This window comes from Panulirus ornatus, chromosome 45 (genome assembly GCF_036320965.1).
Source record: "Panulirus ornatus isolate Po-2019 chromosome 45, ASM3632096v1, whole genome shotgun sequence".
Taxonomy (NCBI): Eukaryota; Metazoa; Arthropoda; class Malacostraca; order Decapoda; family Palinuridae; genus Panulirus; species Panulirus ornatus.
In genome coordinates this window covers 6,088,461-6,112,407 of record NC_092268.1, presented here as the reverse complement: position 1 = coordinate 6,112,407, position 23,947 = coordinate 6,088,461, and the positions used below count along the sequence as shown (strand labels likewise).

Below are 23,947 nucleotides of genomic sequence, written 5' to 3'. Positions count from 1 at the left end.
GATTCTTGTAAAGCTGAAGCTGCCATTGAATTTTTACTGTCGTGTTGTATTAATGATGCATTATGAATGAATTGATAATGGATTTTAATTCTTTCATTAAATTTTTGGCAGCAGTATAGGGGTCTTGGGCATGGACACATCACAAGCTCACAAATTGTAATTGGTCTCCTTTGTTAGCCCAATGTTTACAAAGCATTATACACTGCTTTACTGACTTAAAAACTTATGGTATTTCATGTGTGGTGGGGTAGTGACGGGAATGGATGAAGGCAGCAAGTATGAATACTTACATGTGTATATATGTATATGTCTGTGTATGTATATGTTGAAATGTATAAGTATGTATATATGCATGTATAGGCATTTATGTATGTACGTGTATGTATGTGGGTGGGTTCGGCCATTCCTTGTCTATTTCTTTGCACTACCTCGCTGATGTGGGAGACAGCAATTAAGTATAATAATAACAGTAATGATAATAATAATATTGACAAAGAGTATACATGTGTCAGAGGTGAAGGGAACGAGGAGAAGTGGGAGACCAAATTGGAGGTGGGAAGATGGAGTGAAAAAGATTTTGAGTGATCGGGGCCTGAACATGTGGGAGGATGAAAGGCGTGCAAGGAATGGAGTGAATTGGAATGATGTGGTATACCGGGGTCGACGGGCTGTCAGTGGATTGAACCAGGGCATGTGAAGCGTCTGGGGTAAACCATGGAAAGTTTTGTAGGGCCTGGATGTGGAAAGGGAGCTGTGGTTTCGGTGCATTATACATGACAGCTAGAGACTGAGTGTGAACGAATGTGGCCTTTGTTGTCTTTTCCTATCCATACCTCGTGCACATGCAGGGGAAGGGGGTTGTCATTTCATGTGTAGCGGGATGGCGACAGGAATGAATAAGGGCAGACTATGAATTATGTACATGTGTATATATGTATATGTCTGTGTGTGTATATATATGTATACATTAAGGTGTATAGGTATGTATATGTGCTGTGTGTGGACATGTATGTATATACATGTGTATGTGGGTGGGTTGGGCCATTCTTTCGTCTGTTTACTTGCGACACCTCGCTAATGTGGGAGACAGCGACAAAGTATGATAAAAAAAATAAGATATAAATAAATGATATTTGTGCATTCATGTACTTCTGTTTGATGTGCTGATTTTTTTGCTTCTTAGAGTGAAGAGGTCTCGAACGCCCACAATGAGCAGGTCGTCTGTGACTCCTCCACCACGCTCATCAGCACCATCATCCCCTGGCCGCTCAAGGAAATCTTCAGCTCCCGCATCCCCAGGACGATCCCGACAGAGTTCGGCCTCGCTCTCTAATCTAATGATTTGAATAGAAAAACATTATGAGCGTAGATTACAAAAGTATAACACGATACATGAATTGGAGAATTTAGCAGCTTTGTCCTTCATATTAGGAATTTTCTAAATTTTTCTGCTTTTATTCTGTGGTCTTTTATTCCTGTATCATGGCTAAGGTTTAAAGTGTTTGAAATATGCTTCTGTTTGCCTATATTTTGAATTTTAGAAACTAAAAGTGAATTTTGATGATAAATTTTAATTATTCTTTTATCTTTAGATTTAATTGAAGGACTTCGCCTGTATTTCTTTTTTTTTAATTTCTTATCCTAAGAACCCCTTTTATTGGATGGACTCTTGCAGCTTCTAGGCTATGCTACATTCCATTGCAGAGAAATGAGGGACTCCTTTAGAGTGAAGAGTTCCTCAACAAGATTGTACTCTTTTTTGTTTGCTGGGAGGTGGATGCGAGACTCTCTCGAGAGAGAAGTGGGTCTGCTGTCGGTTGGTGGTGGGTGGGCCTGGGAGATGAGTTAGTTTTGGTTGCCATTTGCTGATGTCACTGCTCTAGATTCAAGCTTTAGATTCAAGCAAAAAACTGCAGAAGCCAGTTTCCAAGTTAAAGAAGTTTGTAAAAGGGGAAAGCTTGAGTTGATGTGAATAAAAGTTAGGTTATTAGGTTTAGTAATATTGAAAGATAGGTAGGATGGATTGTGAGTTTGAATGGGGAGAACATAGAGAAAGTGAAATATTTTTGATACATGGGAGTGAATATGGTATTCAAGCTCGAGTAAGCCATGGGTGGATGGGATGGCTAAGATCCAAAGTGCATTGAGGAGTATTTGGAAAAAGATGTTTTTGATGGTATAGTTTTCCCAACAGTATTGTAAGGATAAAAGGCATGGGCCCTAGGTAGAATTAGGACAAAGAAGGGTGGATGAGACCTTTTCCTGGGAGACAGCAAAAAGGTGTGAAAGAAAATAGAAAGGAATATGGTGTATCACCATACTTCTCCTGCTTGATGTTACACTGCAAGTGAAATTTCACTTAAGCGAGGCATTATCATTGTCAGTTGAGGAAACAGAGCACAGTCTCAGCAGAAAACATCTTGCATTAAGAGTCCATCCTGTCCCTGCTACTGAGTTTAGCACAGTCTTGGAGTTGCAGGATCACCAAGTAAATGGTTTAAGAGTAACATGAAGCCCCTTTTTGAAAGGTGTCATGGGATAACTTTTGATAAGATATAATATGATAATTGTTTTGTTATCTCTGGGCCACTTTTTCTCATGATAAAACAAAGGTGTTATGCATACTACCTACAGAAACTGCTAAATGTTTACCCAGTTCCACTATCAGACAGTGTACCTGGGAAAAATGCACCTCATCTGTAAAACACATACAGAAACCAACCAAATTTCCTTCTTAGTAATTATTTTACATCCATTTTGCATTAGAATACTAAAGCTAATGAACAAACCCAATTAGTAACTTAAATCAACAAACATTTAAAAAACCTTTAGATTTCTATAATCCCAATGTCCTTTGTGCATTAACAAAATGCTTAAAAAGCTAATGAAACTACCAAAGCTGTAACTGCAAAATAACCAATAAACTTTTAAAAACCCATGAATTACTACAAAAGATTGCTGCAATTAGACGTAGATTTAGAGTCCAGAAACATTAGTAAACAAAACAGGCTAAAAACGTCTCCAAATGTGACTTATGTTGGACAGTTTTTAAATGCATCCAAATTATCAATATTGCATATTGCAAGAGTGTTTATTCTTTAAAGTCAATAAATCCATGAAAAAAGTTGGCCCAGGAAAGTGAATGATTACCACTTCTAATGCTCTCTCCCTCTCTCACTCATATTTCAGATACTTTTTGGAGTCACCAAATAGACCTTAGCTTAAATGTGCAAGATAATTTTATGTAATTATATTCATCTGTGGCACCAGATAGAGTGTAATTTGTGCTTCATTGTTAAATCTCAAATTTTTGTGTATTCGAAGTTTACCAGACCTACCAGTTATTAGAGTTTTTATATGAAGTTGACTTCTAAGGCACATCCTTTGGAATTTTGATCATAAATATGACATTACAAAATGATTGCTTTTGCATTTCCATGTCTCAAGTATATTTTGCTCCTACATGTTTAAACGTAGTAGTAGGATTCCGTGATATTTTCATTGCTTCATCTTTTGTGGAGGATTTTGATTCATTTAAAAGCATATCTTAATAATTTTTCTTTTATATCTGTTCACCATTTCTCTCCTCTGTTTAATAGTGTCTGAAACAGATAACTGGTTTCATTATAGGATGTGTGGTTTAGAATAAGTCTTAAAGAGTGACAGTTGTTACGAGTTTCTTATGGAAACTGTATCATGACCCCATGATACAGTAGTCATTACAAAATATAATTTCCACTGCTTTGCATATGCAAATGTAATACCATAACTAATGTACTTTTTGTACAGTGTGGTTGCAAAATTTTCATGTAAAAGACGAAGATATTTCAACAGTTATTTTAACGTTTCATTTTAGGGTAGAGATGTCACTGAAATATCTGGTCATGGGTTGCATTAGTGTTAGATTAAAACAGAATTATTGCAGGTTATTCCATCTTACAATATTTTACTGTTATAATGTTGTGAGAGGTCTTTATCTGTGTACTGTTAAAAGGAAAAGAATGGCTTTTGAAAAGTCTTTAAAGTTTTTATGAAGAACTGCAATTAATTCACAAAAATTTTGGGCACAGTTGCCATGCAGTCGTGAAGTAGTACTGCAGCTGTCCTGGCAATAGAGAATGCAATTTGCATTCTGCTAAACACAGATGTATTTAGCAATATTGTAAATGAAACATTGAGCAGTATGACTTTACTGCTATTTTATATTGCATGAAGTTGTTTATTATACCCAATTTTCAGTATTTTTTTCATCTAACATATGAGCTGAAGGTACATGTTACATGCCTTCTGGAGACATTCATTTGGACTGCATATCATACGAAAAGCCCAGTTTCAGTAGGAACGTGTATTATATCATTAATTATTATCAATGCACATCAGGCGAGGCCTGCACAGGCTATATAGACAGAAGTCCTTTTTTATGGAATTTCACTACCAAGAGATGGTTGCACCTCTGATTCACGCTTGTTAGATCAATTGTGAGTCTGAACAGTCTTGCCCATAACTGTATGAATATCGATAGTGAAGCCAAATACTTACCACTTACAAGATTTTAAGTGGCTCTTTCTTGCTTACGATGGCAAAAAAGTCACGACAGTTAAATGCTAAAATTTCTTTTCCATATATAGTATATAAAGTTTTTGATGACTATTTCTTTCCCTCCGACTTGAAGCTTTGGAACTCTCTACCCTTTCAATTTTTATGACATTTTTTCACTTCCTTCAGAATTCATAAAAATATATTAACATAGTTTACTCTTTCACTTTTATTAATGTCTCCATATTTCAGTTAAGACCTGGCCTTGATGTGGAATTTTGTCCATGACTGGAGCTTCTAACTTAAAGATATGTATGTATAGCAATACGACATTGAATATTTAGATACCTTCCATGTAATTTACTCATGTTGTATTTGCTTATGTTTTCTTTACTTCCCAAAACCCCTGATTATTTTGAGAATCCTTTTTCTGAAATGTTTTTATCATATGCAACTTTTCTATTTATATGGGATTCCTCATCTGTGTAAGGACCTCCTGATCTCAGATTTATAGGTGAGGGAAATGTGCTTTCAAGTGAAATGCTGACATTAAGCCTGATTTTTTTTTTATGTATACGACAGTTTCCAGACCTTTCCTTGCTAAATTTGCCCTTTATGGTTTGATTTTCATCATTCATTGTTAAATTATGATTGTTATATTGTGTTAGTTATAATATGGTATATTGTCTTTAAACTGTTAGTTTCAGTATTTGTATATGGAATATTCTCTTCATGTCTAGACTTTTCTCGGATAATTCTTTATTTTTGATATATAAAGGAATAATTTTCACCAAGGGAGCAGGATGTCAAAAATAGTCATTAGTGAGGAACAGAAGATAACACATCTGGCTCATAACGTAAACCTGTATTTTGTGGTTATCTTCTTTCAGTTGAATATGCAACAGGTGGATGTTTATTGTTGATTAGTATTTAAGTTTCAGTAAAGTTATGAAATAAATTTCACCATCAGGAGGTAAAGATGCAAATATTCCTCCAACAAATGATTTGCATTTTGATGGTTGACTGACTGATCGACTTGTTGCAGGAGTCCCTTCTATTTTTACAAGGCTCCTGCATTACCCAGGAAGCAGGTCACATCCACCAGTTGGCATCATAGGTCATAAAGTGTTGCGTGTTTTGGTTGAGTTGATAAGAATACAAAGTAGCTTCTTGTGGCAAATAGGGTGCCAGATTTAGATTGAGCACTGTGTCAGCCATGAGCTGATGTTGCTTTCACTCTTTGCCAGCTTAATCTTGATGCTTTCCACTGCATAGGTGGACAGAATATTGGTTGTAGTTAGTAAAACTTCTGGAGTCAGAAGTTCAGGATTGGATACATGCAGACTCCTAATGCTGCTGGACTGGCAATCTGTATATTGACTGATGGAGTACCTTAGCTAAGAATATCGGGGTAATTGTTAAGTGACGAGCTGGTACCCTTAACATTCTTCTTTTGGCATTGGCTGTTGTAGTTGGTTGCATTGTAATGGACAATCCTTTAAGGAACGTAAAACAACCTTGCAATGTCAGTGAAGTGTTTGATGTGGATCACGCTTCAAGGCAGAGTTGCTCTGACGCTAACTCTTAATCAGCAGGGTATTGATTTTCATGTTGTCATCCACCTGTATAGCTATCAGTTTATCTATTTTCATCAGTCTGGTCTCAATTTAATGGATTTGATCTGGTACATGGAGCCTCCACATCCTCAGTCTGTACCTAGTGTGATCGAGTGAAATGATTTGTTCGCTTTCGAAGTGCTTCATTCTTATTTGGTCCGAGAAATATTCTGCTTAGAAGCATAAAACAATCAGAGGGGGACTTCTGTAAGAATGAAACTAATGTTTACATGATTTTCAACAGAAACTCAAATTCTTGGTTTTGTTTGCGGTGAAATTAGGCTCGTTACATGATAAGTAGTCCAAAACAAATTCTCAAGAAGGTATTTTGAGCTTGGCATGTTGTCCTACAGTTTTTCTGTCAGGTTTTGGAAGTCTTTCATTCCAACATGGCAGGTAAATCTAAATGATCAGATTTCTCATTCCAAAAGTGATGCAAGTACTTGAATCTTTGTTTTAAATGTATTTTTGTAAAATCATTGTGCGAGAAAGCTGCAGGTTATTTACAGGGCTCCTCTCAAAATTTGTGTTGAGTGAAAAAGCTGTTGACCTTTACATGTGTTGTAAAAGATATTGAAAGTAAGAGAAAAATGCTACTCAAATTCCACTTTTGAGTAACATTAAGGAGAGCGTAGAATCCTTGAGTAACCACAATCATTGCTGGTTTGTAGGAGAACTGAGTAGGAAGCAGATTAGATTACTGTCCTGGGTATATGAATTGTAATTAGTATTTCAAAGTCTTATAGATAGATGTTGAAATTTAAGCTGTATAAGGAGGCCATGATGCAGTTTTTTTTTAGCATCAGGAATAAAGTATTATAGTGTGGGGTTCCTGTTTCAGTATTTAAGATTGCAACTACTGCTGCTGTATAGGTGCTATTATATTTATTTCTACGTATTAATTACAGCAGACAAGCAAGAACTTTTCTCTTCACTGAAATAGTCAGAAATAACGTGAAAAGAGAGGAACCACAGAAGATTAATGCTTTATTCTAGTTGGTCACTTTTAAGTGATCAAATATTTTTTAAATGGTGGGATGTATGGGATTGTTAAAAGCTAATGTAAACTTACTCTATGTACAAACAATAACTTAAATTTAGTTGTATGGGATTATATGAAATTAACTTCCTGTGATGCCTTGTGCCTGCAACTACATGACTCCTGAATATTATCGTGTATGTAATCTTATGTAAGCGACTAACCAACCTTATTACTTTGTATATTTTATCGGTAATGTGTAATATTTTGACAGACAAGGCCTTAAGTATATTTTTGCCAAAGATATGGAATATGTAGGTTAAGAAGTAATTATTCCAAGGGTTCATATCATAGAAATTATATAAATTTAAGACATTGCATATTTTTGATATTTTGGGTACAAGCTGGATGAGTAAAACTTAGAAAAAATGTAAATTGTAGCAAGGATCTGTTCTTTCAGTAGATTCATTTCAAGTGATTAAGGTAAGAAAGGAAAACAGTAAAACTGAATTTGTGGTTGAAAGTTTTGAAGTGTAATAAGTTGCATTACGCAGGCAGCTATATTTGTGATACAAGATTCGTAAAGTCTAGTTAACTTTAACATAGGATCACCAACATTTAGGTTGCAAGCCCTACACATAATAGAAGAGTCTAGTGAATCATGACGGTGAAAGTGAAATCATTCCTGTTATACACTTTTAAAGAAAAATTTGATTACATCCTGTCAAGATTTAGAGAAACCCATTTCATGATTACGCAGAAATATCCAATTATAGTATTACAGTACATTCACGCATGTCTATAAAACTACCATTAACTTTCTTGTCACCCTGGATATTCTGGAATTTAGTAAGATTAAATGTGCTGATATTTGTGATGATAGTAAAGAACATTTCAAAAACCGTATTCCAAAAATCTAAAAGTAATCAGTGGACCAGTATCATGTCAATTATATTTGAGAACACACTGCTTATCGTTTTCAAAATTGATAAATTTAAGGTTCAAGTGTATCCTAGTGTAATGCCAAAGCTTTAGATATTTTATGCCTTGCTATTATTAGCAGCCTAATGAGGACAGTGTGTTGTGGAGATTATCAGCAGCATGATATGGAGATTTGATCCAGGGCCAAAACTAGGGTGGCAGGCATTAGTTACTGTTAATACTCAGAATTGGTTTTTTCATGTGGTAAACTAACCCCTCTTGTGTGAGGCAGTACCAAGCACAGTAGTGAATGGCTGTTTGAACTGTGTAATTTTTACTCCAACTTTTGCTTTGGCATGGATATCCTGCCTCAGAACTCTTGCAGGTTACATTACTTCAAGATTAATGGTGCAGCATGAAATAATATGATTACTACGGAATTTGTCCTCAAAGGTTCTCATACCGTGTAATTACTAAGTCTAGATCTTTATGATTTTGCATTCCACAAACATTCCACTTATCATTAGCTAATGTTTGAATATATGTTCTCGGATAGGAAAGTATTTTTTATAATATTATTAAACATATGTATCCTTTTTTTTGTCCCCCCCCCCAAATCTTGGTAGTAAAGGTTGGAATCATAGCACTGAATCCTGTTCTTGGGGTGTAGAGTTGATGTTTAATTCATATGAATTTTCAAGATGCCACTTTATCATAATGTTAACAAGGCAAAACTTGGACAGGTCCTTCTGTTATTAGATCTAAACTGTATATAAGACATTTCCTCCATAACACATTAGTGACTATTATTATGTATTTGATAGGTGATAGTGGGTTAAAATTGTTTATGTTATATTTATTTTTATTTGTGTCTAATTCTCAATTATCAACGAGATTAACAGGCAGGTTGGTGTTGCTGTCCTAAGTGTGTATTCTGTTGCTTGAATCTTTATGATCATTTGTCACATTTTAATGTATATCTTTATGTTTTAGAGTATACATGTACAAACTTTTTGGTAAATATGAATAATGCATAAAAAAGAATATTTTGAATGTTACAACATGTTGTAAATTGCAAGTACTTATGAAATAGGAAAAGTACAGGACAAATATGTGTAGGTTTATTTTTTATTTTTTTGAAACTGTAATTTATGCAAACCTAGACAACATGCAATTGTTAATCAATAATGTAACAAAGCATAAAAGGAAAATGAGACTACTACTACTAGTGTATGCCCTTTCAAATTATGTTGCTGTTTTCTTTGTGATGTTAACCTGGCCACGACTAAAACTTGTTTTACGTTGCTGTTGGTTTTTACTCAAGTGTATTTAGAGGAGAGTTTGAATTTTCCATGTATGTGTATGTCATTTCATCATTTTCTATTGTATTCATATACATGTTAAAGCTTTTGAACAGCATCATAAGGCTGTTTGGCCAGAACTTGTAATAGTCTCCGATTTTGTGTTGTATTGGTGTTGGTATATCCTCACATTATGTTGTACCTACATCACTTTTACTTTATTAACCGTAGAACAGGTCAACATTGTTAATACTTTAGGAGGACACCAGCAGCAACGATTAATGTTAAAAGTGTGTTAACAGTTTATTTTCCTCCTTCCCATATGTTCAAAGCAGTTTGGCAGATGCAGGATCATTCAGAACAGCCTAATTGATGATCACATCTTCATGCTGCATATCCAACTACAGCAGCTGAATTTTTTTTAAGACTTATGCATATTAACTGGCAATAAGTGATTAGTGCAAGATGAAAAGCATAAGGATTAACAGTTATATAGTCAGTAAATACAGCAGAGCAGTATGTAATAACAGGTCAAAGTAAGAAACAAATTAAGCATTTTAAGGAATATGAAAATTCTCATCACAGAAGAAAAGTGTAGAAGTTGAAACTTAGAAAAATATTATATATAGCAAACTGCTAAAAAGAACAATACCATCACATGGCAACTAACCATTCTATAAAAATTTGTGCAGTTAAATATTTAATGCGAATAGTTTAAAAGAAAAAAGAAAATATCCATGTGTAGGAAAAAGAGAGAGGTAGGTTGCTTTTGAAGTTCAGTATAATGAATAGTGCATGACAAAGTATAATTTTTGCAACTCATTCAAAGTTCGGGTATTTTCGTAGAGCTACAACGCTTGGATTCGGGAAACAAGTTCATTCATTAAAAAGTCCTGGTAAGTATATACGTGATACTGAAAGCAAGTGTGGCACTACAGCACTCTTGACCTTTCAGGTTTCCATAGAATATAACTTCTTTTAGAAAAGTCTTTTAAACTGGATACAGTAACTATCAGTCACTGGCAAAACTTATGTAACAGGCATGAGCATAAACAAAGCTCCACCATATTGCTAAAGATTCCCATGGCTGATGGTCAGTCAATAGCAGAATATATGGAATGGTCTATTGTGCATGAGCTGAGTGGGATATGTTTTCCCAAGTGTGGGTATGCTCCAGAGGAATGGCTTGTTGGAGCAAAGGAAATAGTTTGGGAAAATTGGGTAACAGGAAATTAGAATATCTATCAACCTAAGAGGACCCTAAAGTGGTCATATGTCTGAATTATGCAAGTAGATATGAAGGAAGCAGTCGTTTATGCTAATATTGTCAAGTGAGCATATGGTGCTCGAGATATTACGATTAGTATTATGAAAGCAGTAGAGAAACTACAGTTGCAGCGCAGACATTTTTCAATTGTTGGAGATGCTACACCACGACTGATGCAAGTCTTGAGGCTGTTCTCCCTACACACTCGCACATCCTCTCTCTATTATAGCTACTATTGAGCAAAACTGAATTTTCTTGTACTTTCACAACCCTTTTTTCAACATGTCACTGCAGTCCTCTTCTCTATCAATCTTCTCAGCCAGTGTCCCTTCTCCTTTCTGCCAAATAGAGATAGAGCATCAGTGTCTTTGGCATAATAGGTATGATAGAATGAAAATATAGAACAGTACCAGACTGTGCTCTCCTTGTGGCATGAATGTGACCATTATAATTTGTAATTGAAAATGAAGATTTTTCTTTAAATGGAAAATGTTACTTGTGTGGTTCATTTTATGATCAGACCAAACAAGTACAGTAATCTAGGTTGTAATTGTTAGTTTGGCATCAATAACAGATTTAGCACAATGGGTTAAAAATTAAATAGAGCCATGCCAGCCAGAGGAACCACATAATTTGTTGATATGTAGAGACAACAGCTTTCATTATTCGCAAGAGATCTTGGCATCAGTTAGAAGATGTGCATATGGTTTCCACCAAATATAGAGACAAAATCCAGAGTTGGTGCTAAGGACTAGTACCATTGGCTCACTGTCAGCTTCACAAGATAAGTTTTAAGTTCAAGAAACTTTCCTGAACCTGAATAAGCTGAGGATGTACCATCGCACATTTGGAGAACTTTGGCAATAGGTCATTGATTTGCTTATGCTGTAAAGTGACATTTGGTTTATATAGCATTGGTGGAGCCACTATACTTTGTTTTATGACATTTTCTCTATAATAATTTGTCCATTAGAAACATGGCTCAAAAGCACAATTCTCTTGTTCTGTCAAGGCTCATAGTGGAGTTTCAGACTCAAAAACCTTTTTTTGTTAAGTTGATAAGCCTTATAGTTAGGGTATTAACTTCTTAAAAGTCAATAGGCAGCGAATTATCTATTTAGGTGTAATAGATCCTGTTGACTGTTGCTTATCATTAACATATTGTTGATGAATGATAGAATCTTAGCTGCTACATCTTGAGCAAAGTAAATTTATGTTTATACGAACTAGCTTTGGGCTTAAATTTGATGCTTATAACAAATCAAGAATGGTGTAAATGGCTGATCACTTAATGTCCTTAACCTGTTTAATCCCACATGCGGACCCATAGCCTCAGCATCACTCATCTAAAGAAAATATATTGTACGGGGTTTACCTTCAGAGATGATGTACGTGGTTGAGCTTTGCGGCTCATTTACCACTGCTTGTGGTTGTGCCAAGCTTATTTAGAAAGAAGATATTGTTGTCGTTATGCAATAAATAATCTTAAAACCTGTGTATGATTAAATCACCTTCCCGACTTGGATTTGAATTATAAGCAGGCCTCATATACGGTTTTGAAAATTTTGTTTTACATATGCAAAGCTCATTGATTTTACGTTATATTATTTTGATTTAAGGGGGTTAGTATATATTACTGGTACTACCCACCAGGGAAGCTTTAGTGATGGCAGTGTAGTAAGCCACATTTGAACTGCTAACATTCTGTCCAAAGTCTCTCCTTGTCCCACATTACACTTGACAAAGTTTCAACTCGCACAACTCATTCTTCATAACTTTACTTTACCCATGGTGAGCACTGTGCACTTGCCCTGTGTTCTGGCAAAATGGTAGGAGCTGTAAATAGAAATGGTAAGTAGGATCATTAGGTAGAAGTAGTAAGTAGGAACAGTAGGAAATTGGTAGAAATAGCTGGTAGGAATATTGAGTAGAAGTCTCTAGAACGACTATGGTAGAGTTGCACCTCAGCCAATGGCCTTTTGAACGGTGAGGCAGTAAAAATCAGTACTGGAGTTCATTAGTTATGGAGAGACTTTTGCCATAGCCAGCCCTATGAGACAGTTCCCAAAGGGAACAGAAATCAGAGGTATGGATAAATTAAGGTATATCTATATACATGTGTTTGTGGGTGGGCTGGGCCATTCCTTGCCTGTTCCCTTGTGCTACCTCACTGACATAGGAGATGGGGAATTAGTGTAATAAATGTATAAAAATATTTATGTGTGTGTACATGTATTTTTCTGTTCTACAGATGTGATTTATATATACTGATTGTATTATACAAATATTTAATGTTATATATGTGTGTGTGTAGTGGTTTTGAAAAAAAGAGTCTGCTGCTACATCGAAGAGTAAAAAAAGAAATAGCTATTATCTGATGAGTTGATGATGTTCAAGTGAGATTACTATGGGAGCCCCATAGCCATGGTTTAAGTAAAACACTGTAATTTACACTTTAATGACCCAACTAGGCCGGTGGACTGCCAAGCATACTGTGACCACTCACTTCCCTGTATGGTAAGCAAAAGCCAAAAACCTTCTAACATTAAATACCTAATTAGAATATGACGGGTACACCTACCTTGACAATTTAATGTGCATCAACACAGAGTGACAGCAATCACAATATCTAACTGGTTGCAACACTGGTAACATGATCAGTCATTATGTATGCAGACGTTTGAGTTAAATATATGAGGCAACTCACAGTATCAGAAATAATGTGGCCTGCCTCATAACACAACTGCTAAGATATATGAGGCAACTCGCAATATCAGATATAATATGGCATTCTTCATAACAACAGCTTAAATATCTAAGGCTACTCATTATCAGGAATACTGTGGCATGCCTTGTAACACAAATGCTAATATGTTTTGTCTTCTGCTGCACCTCCAAGCTGTTTCCTCCTCCTCCAGGTTTTCTGCTGCTGTACCTTATGGTTGTCCTCTGCTGTACCTTCAGGTTGTTCTCTGCTATACCTTTAGGTTGCCTTCTGCCGCACCTGTAGGTTGTTTGATGCACCTCCAAGTTGTATTCTGCTGCATTTTTTTGAACCTCCAATTTGCCTCTTTATTTCTCGATGCCGGCGCGCCACTATAATGACCTTTGGCGCCACCAAAGTGGCTTTGAATTAAACTTTCAATTTGTCTCTTTTCTTATGGATGCCGCTATGCCCCTGTAATGGCCTTTGGCGCCTCCAAAAAGGCTTTACATTAAACCTTAAAAATCCCTCTTTATTTCTGGATGCTGCCACACCACTATAATGGCCTTGGGCACTGCCAAGCTATGCCCCTACAATACCCTTTGGTGCCACCAAAGGGTATTTGAATTAAACTTTCAATTTCACTCTTTAATTTAGATGCCGCCACGCAACTCTATTAGCCTTTGGCATCTCCAAAGAGGCTTTAAAGTAAACCTTGAATCTATCTCTCTCCCTCTGGATGCTGCTATACCCCTGTAATTTCACCATCAGTTTTCCTCTTTGCTTTTGTATGCAGTCAAGCACAACCCTTGAACACGACGGTATACGACCCTTGAACACGACAGTATACGATCCTTGAACACGACGGTATACGACCCTTGAACACGACAGTATACGATCCTTGAACACGATGGTATACGACCCTTGAACACGATGGTATACGACCCTTGAACACGACGGTATACGACCCTTGAACACGACGGTATACGACCCTTGAACACGACGGTATACGACCCTTGAACACGATGGTATACGACCCTTGAACACGACGGTATACGACCCTTGAACACGACGGTATACGACCCTTGAACACGACGGTATACGACCCTTGAACACGACGGTATACGACCCTTGAACACGACGGTATACGACCCTCGGGTATGACGTTGGGTCAGGTCAGTCATTAAGGGTTAACTACCGTAACTGCCAGTTACAGGGAAGTAATTTACGGGGTTCTGAAGAGGGTGCTTTGTTTACTTTGATAAAAGGTTGGGGTGGTTAATTACGTCATTAGGAACTGTGCCTCTCCCTTAATTGCCCATCCCCCCACTCCCAATTAACTACAGCTCCTCAATTATCTATATAAAGATAACTGAGTCACTGTAATTATTACGTTCATTGCCTGGTTCTTGTTAATGCTAGGGGAACAAAATGAAAGGGTCTGGTGTGTTATTACTGTGGAGGTGACCATCCTGGGGGGAAAACGTCATTATTATACTGGGATAAAAAATGGGTTGATAATGTTTTTTTTTCATATGATGACCCAGAACCTGCTTGACCTGACCTTGTCTTTATGGTTTGTTAATCCCAGGATTATTTGAGGATAAAAACACATGTACACACACATACATACACACATACCTACACACACACACCTACACACACACACACACACATACATACACACACACATACCTACACACACACATACACACACACACACACACACACACATACCTACACACACACACACATACCTACACACACACACACACACACACACATACACACACACACACACACACACACATACACATATACATACATACATATATACATACATACATACATACACATATGCATGCATACAAACACATACATGTGTGTGTATAATACTAATGATAGTAATACCATAATAACGCTTATAATAATGATAATTCTTATTACAATAACGCTGATACTTATGATAATTCCGACAATAATAATGATAATTATATCCATTTAACTAATTTTCAGAATATACAATTATGTTCTGGTGATGCACCCAAAGCGGCAGTGACGTCAGACGCTTATTAGCGATTCCTTGCGGTCACACTTGGGTTTTAATTGACCTCATTACGTGACCCTAATTAACCCCCACCCCCCTCAGAAGCTGTCAGCCAGGTGGTGACCTACGTCATCCCAGGACCACCGTGGGTCTTCAACTGACCACTGCGGGGAGGGTCCCTGGCTGGTCGGTCTTCGAAAGCTGGCCTGAAATTCGTTTCAGCCAATCACAAACGACTTTAGAAAAGCTCTTAGGCTCCGGCGCGTGTGATTGGTTAAAAGGCCTTCGAACACCTTTTGAAAAGTTTCAACTTATATATATATATATATATATATATATAATTAAAAGCATTATGTTAATGAGTCTTTTATTGGTACATAAAGTTAAGAATTTGAATTTGAAAAATGTATTAAGGAAACGACGATTTTTGACGTCAGCGCCATCTCTCGGGGAGCGCACGATCTACTCGTAGTCAAAAGAGAATATACGATACAAATCTTCGTATTCTAACGTTAATTATAAATTGAATGCGATTAAACAATTTATAAAAATGTCGAGATAATATTGATTTATATTGTGGGGACATATGATCAAAATTTATATTTATAATTAGATTTCATAATTATATAATCAACTGCGTCTGGCAGCTGCTTACTAGATTTTCCCGCCCATTTTCAAATGGCGACAGACCCTGGCTGGAGGCAAACGTGTTGCCAAAATTTCGCTTGTTATAATCACAGTTGTTGCCGTTGTGAGCGATGGGTGTTGTGAACTATAACCTACAACCCTGGCGAAGAGGCTGGTGGAGTTGTGGACGGCGAGGGATCGGCTATAATGTCAAATATGGAGGCTGAAAAGTGGTATGTAGTAATGATCAATTCGTCTCTTGTATGTTCCTCTCGGCGCCATATTGTCTCCTTCGCGAGAAATTTTGACCTGAATCATTTAACAATTGTTCTGTCATGGTCGTTGGGGGTGAATGACCTTGTTATGGGTAGTTCGTTGGGAAGAAATGCTTGGCTATGGCCAATTGTTTATTCGCCATTTAGGGTCATTTTCCAGTATACGTGGCGTTAGTGGGTTACGCCTCTCTGGCCTTCACGACGGTACGACCTTTGACGTACGACGGTCGTGGTCAAGGGTCGTATACCGTCGTGTGCTCAAGGGTGCTCTAATACGTCATATATATATATATATATATATATATATATATATATATATATATATATATATATATATATATATATATATATATATATAGGTTCGATCCTGGCTGATGGAGCTTTGTATGTTCTATGTTAGGGAGGTAAAGAGTTTTGGAAAGAGGGGCAAGTATGAAGTCTGTTGGGGATGAGAGAGCTTGGGAAGTGAGTCAGTTGTTGTTCGCTGATGACACAGCGCTGGTGGCTGATTCATGTGAGAAACTGCAGAAGCTGGTGACTGAGTTTGGTAAAGTGTGTGGAAGAAGAAAGTTAAGAGTAAATGTGAATAAGAGCAAGGTTATTAGGTACAGTAGGGGTGAGGGTCAAGTCAATTGGGAGGTGAGTTTGAATGGAGAAAAACTGGAGGAAGTAAAGTGTTTTAGATATCTGGGAGTGGATCTGGCAGCGGATGGAACCATGGAAGCGGAAGTGGATCATAGGGTGGGGGAGGGGGCGAAAATCCTGGGAGCCTTGAAGAATGTGTGGAAGTCGAGAACATTATCTCTGAAAGCAAAAATGGGTATGTTTGAAGGAATAGTAGTTCCAACAATGTTGTATGGTTGCGAGGCGTGGGCTATGGATAGAGTTGTGCGCAGGAGGATGGATGTGCTGGAAATGAGATGTTTGAGGACAATGTGTGGTGTGAGGTGGTTTGATCGAGTAAGTAACGTAAGGGTAAGAGAGATGTGTGGAAATAAAAAGAGCGTGGTTGAGAGAGCAGAAGAGGGTGTTTTGAAATGGTTTGGGCACATGGAGAGAATGAGTGAGGAAAGATTGACCAAGAGGATATATGTGTCGGAGGTGGAGGGAACGAGGAGAAGAGGGAGACCAAATTGGAGGTGGAAAGATGGAGTGAAAAAGATTTTGTGTGATCGGGGCCTGAACATGCAGGAGGGTGAAAGGAGGGCAAGAAATAGAGTGAATTGGAGCGATGTGGTATACCGGGGTTGACGTGCTGTCAGTGGATTGAATCAAGGCATGTGAAACGTCTGGGGTAAACCATGGAAAGCTGTGTAGGTATGTATATTTGTGTGTGTGGACGTATGTACATGTGTATGGGGGGGGGGGTTGGGCCATTTCTTTCGTCTGTTTCCTTGCGCTACCTCGCAAACGCGGGAGACAGCGACAAAGTATGAAAAAAAAAAAAAAATATATATATATATATATATATATATATATATATTTATATAATAAAAAAGATAAAAATATATAATGGGATTTCTGGCCCCTGAATTATTATTATATATCTATATCAATTAACTTTTCATCAGTTATCTAATGTGCTGTGCATAATAAGTAATTTAATAATTCATTCAAATTATTAAACTGCTTCCGTGAGGGTCAAATATATTGACAACCCTTTTATGCAAATTAATATAAATATGTAAATCATATTGGATATTTTGTGAAATATTCTTATTGTTATTAGTTATTCTAGTTTTCGTGTGTATTAACTTCGTACAGTACTGTAGTTTATTTAGTGTATACAACAGTCTGTCTATATATATATTTTCAAATAGTACAATGTTCATTTGCTTCAGAATGAGATAGTTGGCCGTGATTTACGTTTTCTCTGGTTGTAGACAACGAGGGTGGAGGAAGAAAATGGGTAATTTTAAGCGGCAACTCGTTTATTCGTTTTCTCTGTACTAAATCCTGCTCGAGTGTCTTATGATGAGTTACAATGTGTATAGAGGATGTAGATGATGTGTCTCACACGGTTGTGGGTAGATTTCGATAATTTGGATAATTACGATAGGCAGGACGTAATAATTACGACAGCTAGGACGCAGTGATTACGATAGCTAGGACTTCATATTACGATAGCTAGGATTTAATCATTACGATAGGTAGGACATGATAATTACGATAGTTAGGACTTAATTATTACGACAGCTAGGAATCAATGGTTACGATAGCTAGGACTTCATAATTACGATAGCTATGACTTCATAATTACGGTAGCTATGATTTAATAATTACGATAGGTAGTAGCTAATACGTACGATAGCTAGGACTTCATAATTACGATAGCTATGACTTGATAACTACGATAGCTAGAACTTGATAATTACGATAGCTAGAAATCTGTAGTTACGATAGGTAGGACTTAATGATTACGATAGCTAGGTCTTCATAATTACGATAGCTAGAACTTCATACTTACGATACCAAGGACTTCATAATTACGATAGCTATGGCTTCACAATTACGATAACTAGATTTTAATAATTACGATAGGTAGTACCTAATAAGTACGATAGCTAGGACTTCATAATTACGATAGCTAGAACTTGATAATTACGATAGCTAGAAATCTGTAGTTACGAAAGCTAGGTCTTCATAATTACGATAGCTAGAACTTCATAATTACGATAGCTAGGACTTCATAATTACGATAGCCATGACTTCACAATTACGATAGCTAGATTTTAATAATTAAGATTCATAATTACGTTAGATAGGACTTGATAACTACGATAGCTAGAACTTGATAATTACGATAGCTAGACATCTGTAGTTACGATAGCTAGGACTTAATGATTACGATAGCTAGGTCTTCGTAATTACGATAGCTAGAACTTCATAATTACGATAGCTAGGACTTCATAATTACTTTAGGTAGGATTTGATTACGATAGGCAGGACGTGATAATCAGATAGGACTTCATAATTACGATAGCTAGGACTTAATCATTACGATAGCTAGGAATCAATAGTTACGATAGCTAGGACTTAATAATTACGATAGGCAGGACTATAATCCAGCTCTCCCTCTCTCATAGCAATTATTCCTGGGGTTATTGTAGACATGTCTGTCTGTGTCTGCGTTTTCCTACGTACTTTGTCGCCCAACACCCGAGTTTATATGATTTATATTTCCCTGGCGCCACTTGGGATTTATCTAGACACATTGTTCTCCCCGCCACAATATAGAACATGGGATGAACGAGCTTCAGGGGCGAAAATACACCTTGGCTAAATATTAGCAGTTCACTGTTTACGTCTTACGTCATCGATGAATGACGTAAGCAGTGATCTTAGTGTGGTTTATTTATCATCCCCCCCCCCCCCCACACACACACACACACACTCAAGTCGTTTTCTTTGGGCTATTGGCAACCCCGACGCTCAGTGTATAGAAAACGGCCCGCGCGTTGCCGGCCCACCTGAGAGGTGTTTATTGTATTTGTGATCCGTTGCTATAAATAGAATACTGTAATACGAAGCCCATGAATATATATAGAACATAGTAATGTATATAGAAGAGGCCAAGATTTTCAATACTTATGTCTCAATCGGGTTATAGTAAGTGTATAGATGTATGGCTGTGGTTATAGTAAGTGTATAGTGTGTGGTTGTGGTTGTAGTAAGTGTATAAATATATGAATTGTAGTATATAGAAGTGAAATTTTAATATTATGTTATGGTTATAGTAAGTGTATAGATGTATGGCTGTGGTTATAGTAAGTGTATAGATGTGTGGTTGTGGTTGTAGTAAGTGTATAAATATATGGTTGTGGTTATAGTAAGTGTATAAGTATATGGTTGTGGTTATAGTAAGTGTATAGATGTGTGGTTGTGGTTATAGTAAGTGTATAAATATATGGTTGTGGTTATAGTAAGTGTATAGATGTATGGTTATGGTTATAGTAAGTGTATAGATGTATGGTTATGGTTATAGTAAGTGTATAGATGTGTGGTTGTGGTTATAGTAAGTGTATAAATATATGGTTGTGGTTATAGTAAGTGTATAAATATATGGTTGTGGTTATAGTAAGTGTATAAATATATGGTTGTGGTTATAGTAAGTGTATAAATATATGGTTGTGGTTATAGTAAGTGTATAAATATATGGTTGTGGTTATAGTAAGTGTATAAATATATGGTTGTGGTTATAGTAAGTGTATAAATATATGGTTGTGGTTATAGTAAGTGTATAATATATGGTTGTGGTTATAGTAAGTGTATAAATATATGGTTGTGGTTATAGTAAGTGTATAAATATATGGTTGTGGTTATAGTAAGTGTATAAATATATGGTTGTGGTTATAGTAAGTGTATAAATATATGGTTGTGGTTATAGTAAGTGTATAAATATATGGTTGTGGTTATAGTAAGTGTATAAATATATGGTTGTGGTTATAGTAAGTGTATAAATATATGGTTGTGGTTATAGTAAGTGTATAAATATATGGTTGTGGTTATAGTAAGTGTATAGATGTATGATTGTGGTTATAGTAAGTGAATAGCTATATGGTTTAGGTTATAGTAAGTGTATAGACGTATTGTTTAGATTATAGTAAGTGTATAGATGTATGGTTTAGGGTATAGTAAGTGTATAGACGTATGGTCGTGGTTATATAAGTGTATAGATGTATGGTTTAGGGTATAGTAAGTGTATAGACGTATGGTTGTGGTTATAACAAGTGTATAGATGTATGGTTTAGGTTATAGTAAGTGTATAGACGTATGGTTGTGGTTATAGTAAGTGTATAGATGTATGGTTTATGTTATAGTAAGTGTATAGATGTATGGTTGTGGTTATAGTAAGTGTATAGACGTATGGCTGTGGTTATAATAAGTGTATAGATGTATGGTTTAGGTTGTAGTAAGTGTATAGATGTATGGTTTAGGTTATAGTAAGTGTATAGATGTATGGTTTTGGTTATAGTAAGTGTATAGATATATGGTTTAGGTTATAGTAAGTGTATAGATGTATGGTTTAGGTTATAGTAAGTGTATAGATGTATGATTTAGGTTATAGTAAGTGTATAGACGTATGGTTGTGGTTATAGTAAGTGTATAGCTATATGGTTTAGGTTATAGTAAGTGTATAGACGTATGGTTGTGGGTCATACTGATGTGGGTGGTTGGCAAGATAAAGTATTTCTTAGGTTCGCTTATTTACTCACTGCTGCCGTAAGTAATGTTTATGGTGGTTCTTGAAGCAAATTAACGTAATCAATGACGTATTTTTCTTCTTTGTTGCTTATGGTATAACACATGACAGCTAGAGACTGAGTTTGAACGAATGTGGCCTTTTTTTTTTGTTTGTTTTTCTGGCGCTACCTTGCTGAATAAGGGGTTGGCGATGCTGTTTCCTGTGGGGCGGGGTAGCACCGGGAATGGATGAATGCAAGCAGGTATGAACATGTACTTGTTTTTATATGTATATGTATGTTTGCGTATATATATGCATATATATTGATGTGTATAAGTGCGTGTAAGGGCGTTTATGTTTATATTTCTGTGCATATGAGTGGATGGGCCATTCTTCGTCTGTTTTCCTGGCGCTACCTCGCTGAAGTAGGGGATGGCGATGCTGTTTCCTGTGGAGTGGGGTAGCGCCGAGAATGGATGAATGCAAGCATGAATATGTACATGTTTGTATATGTATGTCTGTGTGCATATATGTATGTCTACGTTGAAATTTATAGGTATGTATATGTGCGTGTGTAGATACATATACATGTATGCACATGTATATGTATAAACATGTGTATGTGGGTGGGTTGGGCCATTCTTTCGTCTGTTTCCTTGCGCTACCTCTTGAACGAATTACTTAATATTATTTAGCATTGGTTTGACGTGCATATTTCATTATCAAATGTTAATATATATATATAATATATATATATATATATAAATATATATATATATATTTTTTTTTTTTTTTTTTCATACTATTCGCCATTTCCCGCGATAGCGAGGTAGCGTTATGAACAGAGGACTGGGCCTTTGAGGGAATATCCTCACCTGGCCCTCTTCTCTGTTCCTTTTTGGAAAATTAAAAAAAAAAAATGAGAGGGGAGATTTCCAGCCCCCGCTCCCTTCCCTTTAGTCGCCTTCTACGACACGCAGGATACGTGGGAAGTATTCTTTCTCCCCTATCCCAGGAAATTTTTTTTCATACTATTCGCTATTCCCGCGATAGCGAGTAGCATTAAGAACAGAGGACTGGCCTTTGAGAATATCCTCACCTGGCCCTCTTCTCTGTTCCTTCTTTTGGAAAATTAAAAAAAAAAAAAAAAAAAAAAAAAAAAAAACGAGAGGGAGGATTTCCAGCCCCGCTCCCTTCCTTTTAGTCGCCTTCTACGACACGCAGGGAATACTAATACGTAATATATATATGATTATGACACGAAAGTGCACTTGGGAACTTATCGTGTTTCATTTCCCCGTGGACTCTCATAGGAATATATATATATATATATATTATATATATATATATATATATATATATATATATATATATATATATATATATATATATATATATAAGACTGACAAAGTAATTTGTCACTTATGTAATCTTGAAAAGTAATTCAAGAGAAACTAACTACCCCCAGAACCCATGTGGGTAATTACATTAAAAATGACGTTTTCTATGAATTTCTAAACTGGTTATATTGGGAGACAGAGGGGAATTTAAATGTAATTTATAATCTTTTTATTGTCTTGTGTAACACAAGAGAGTTATGTATAAGACCACACGTTCTGTTATGTAAAAAAAAAAAAAAAAATTAACAGCTGTCATGTAAAATTTTTTTACAGCTCTTGTCATGTAAATTATTTACAGTCATACATAAGAGTTTGAATTGTATATGTTGAATTCAAACCTAAGCTTATATTTTAATCCATTATTATATTCTATACATGTGGTTAAAGATAACACTATGATTTTTAAGTAAAATTTTGAATTTTACATTTTCCTTCTGGTGTCAAATTTTGAGTTTAATAAGAAAATGACGTCTTAATTTGGGTCCCCCAAAATGTGACTTGTTGGAAATTTTCTCTTCCAGCGACCTCTGGCAGCTTCATCGGAGCACGTGTTCGGTACCGATGGCACGGTCACGTGACCAGGTAGGGAAATAGCACCGATATTCTGCATATGAATATTATCAATATTTTTAGATATTTAAATGAAGTCATCCTTATTGCATGGGACATGTCCACCTCTGATGGTGTGAAGATTACGTATATAAATGGAGGCTTGATCTATATTAAATATATTCTCATGGGTACGTATATATATATATATATATATATATATATATATATATATATATATATATATATATATATATATATATATATATACCAAGTGGCGTTCTAGATTCGTCTCTTCGATGTATATCAAGTGACTTATGTTTCTCTCTTGTGTCTCCCCTGATGATGTGATTATTACACGAAAGTGCACTTGGCAACTTATCCTGTTTCATTTTCCCCTGGACTCTTGGGAATATATAATACATATATATATATATATATATATATATATATATATATATATATATATATATATATATATCCTATGAGGTCCACGGGGAAAATGAAACACGAAAAGTTCCCAAGTGCACTTTCGTGTAA

The 23,947-nt window shown here is 36.1% G+C and overlaps 1 protein-coding gene across 5 annotated transcripts in view; it reads left to right on the top strand.

The window, feature by feature from the left end:
* LOC139762879 (uncharacterized) overlaps window positions 1-12,113 on the top strand; it is a 112,130-nt gene extending 100,017 nt beyond the window's left edge. For all 5 annotated transcript variants that reach the window (XM_071688110.1, XM_071688114.1, XM_071688112.1 and 2 more), the window contains one exon: window positions 1,184-12,113. In XM_071688110.1, the coding sequence (XP_071544211.1) occupies window positions 1,184-1,346 (163 nt within the window). In that variant the 3' untranslated portion in view covers window positions 1,347-12,113. The remainder of the gene's footprint in view (window positions 1-1,183) is intronic.
* The last annotated feature ends 11,834 nt before the right edge of the window (window positions 12,114-23,947 follow it).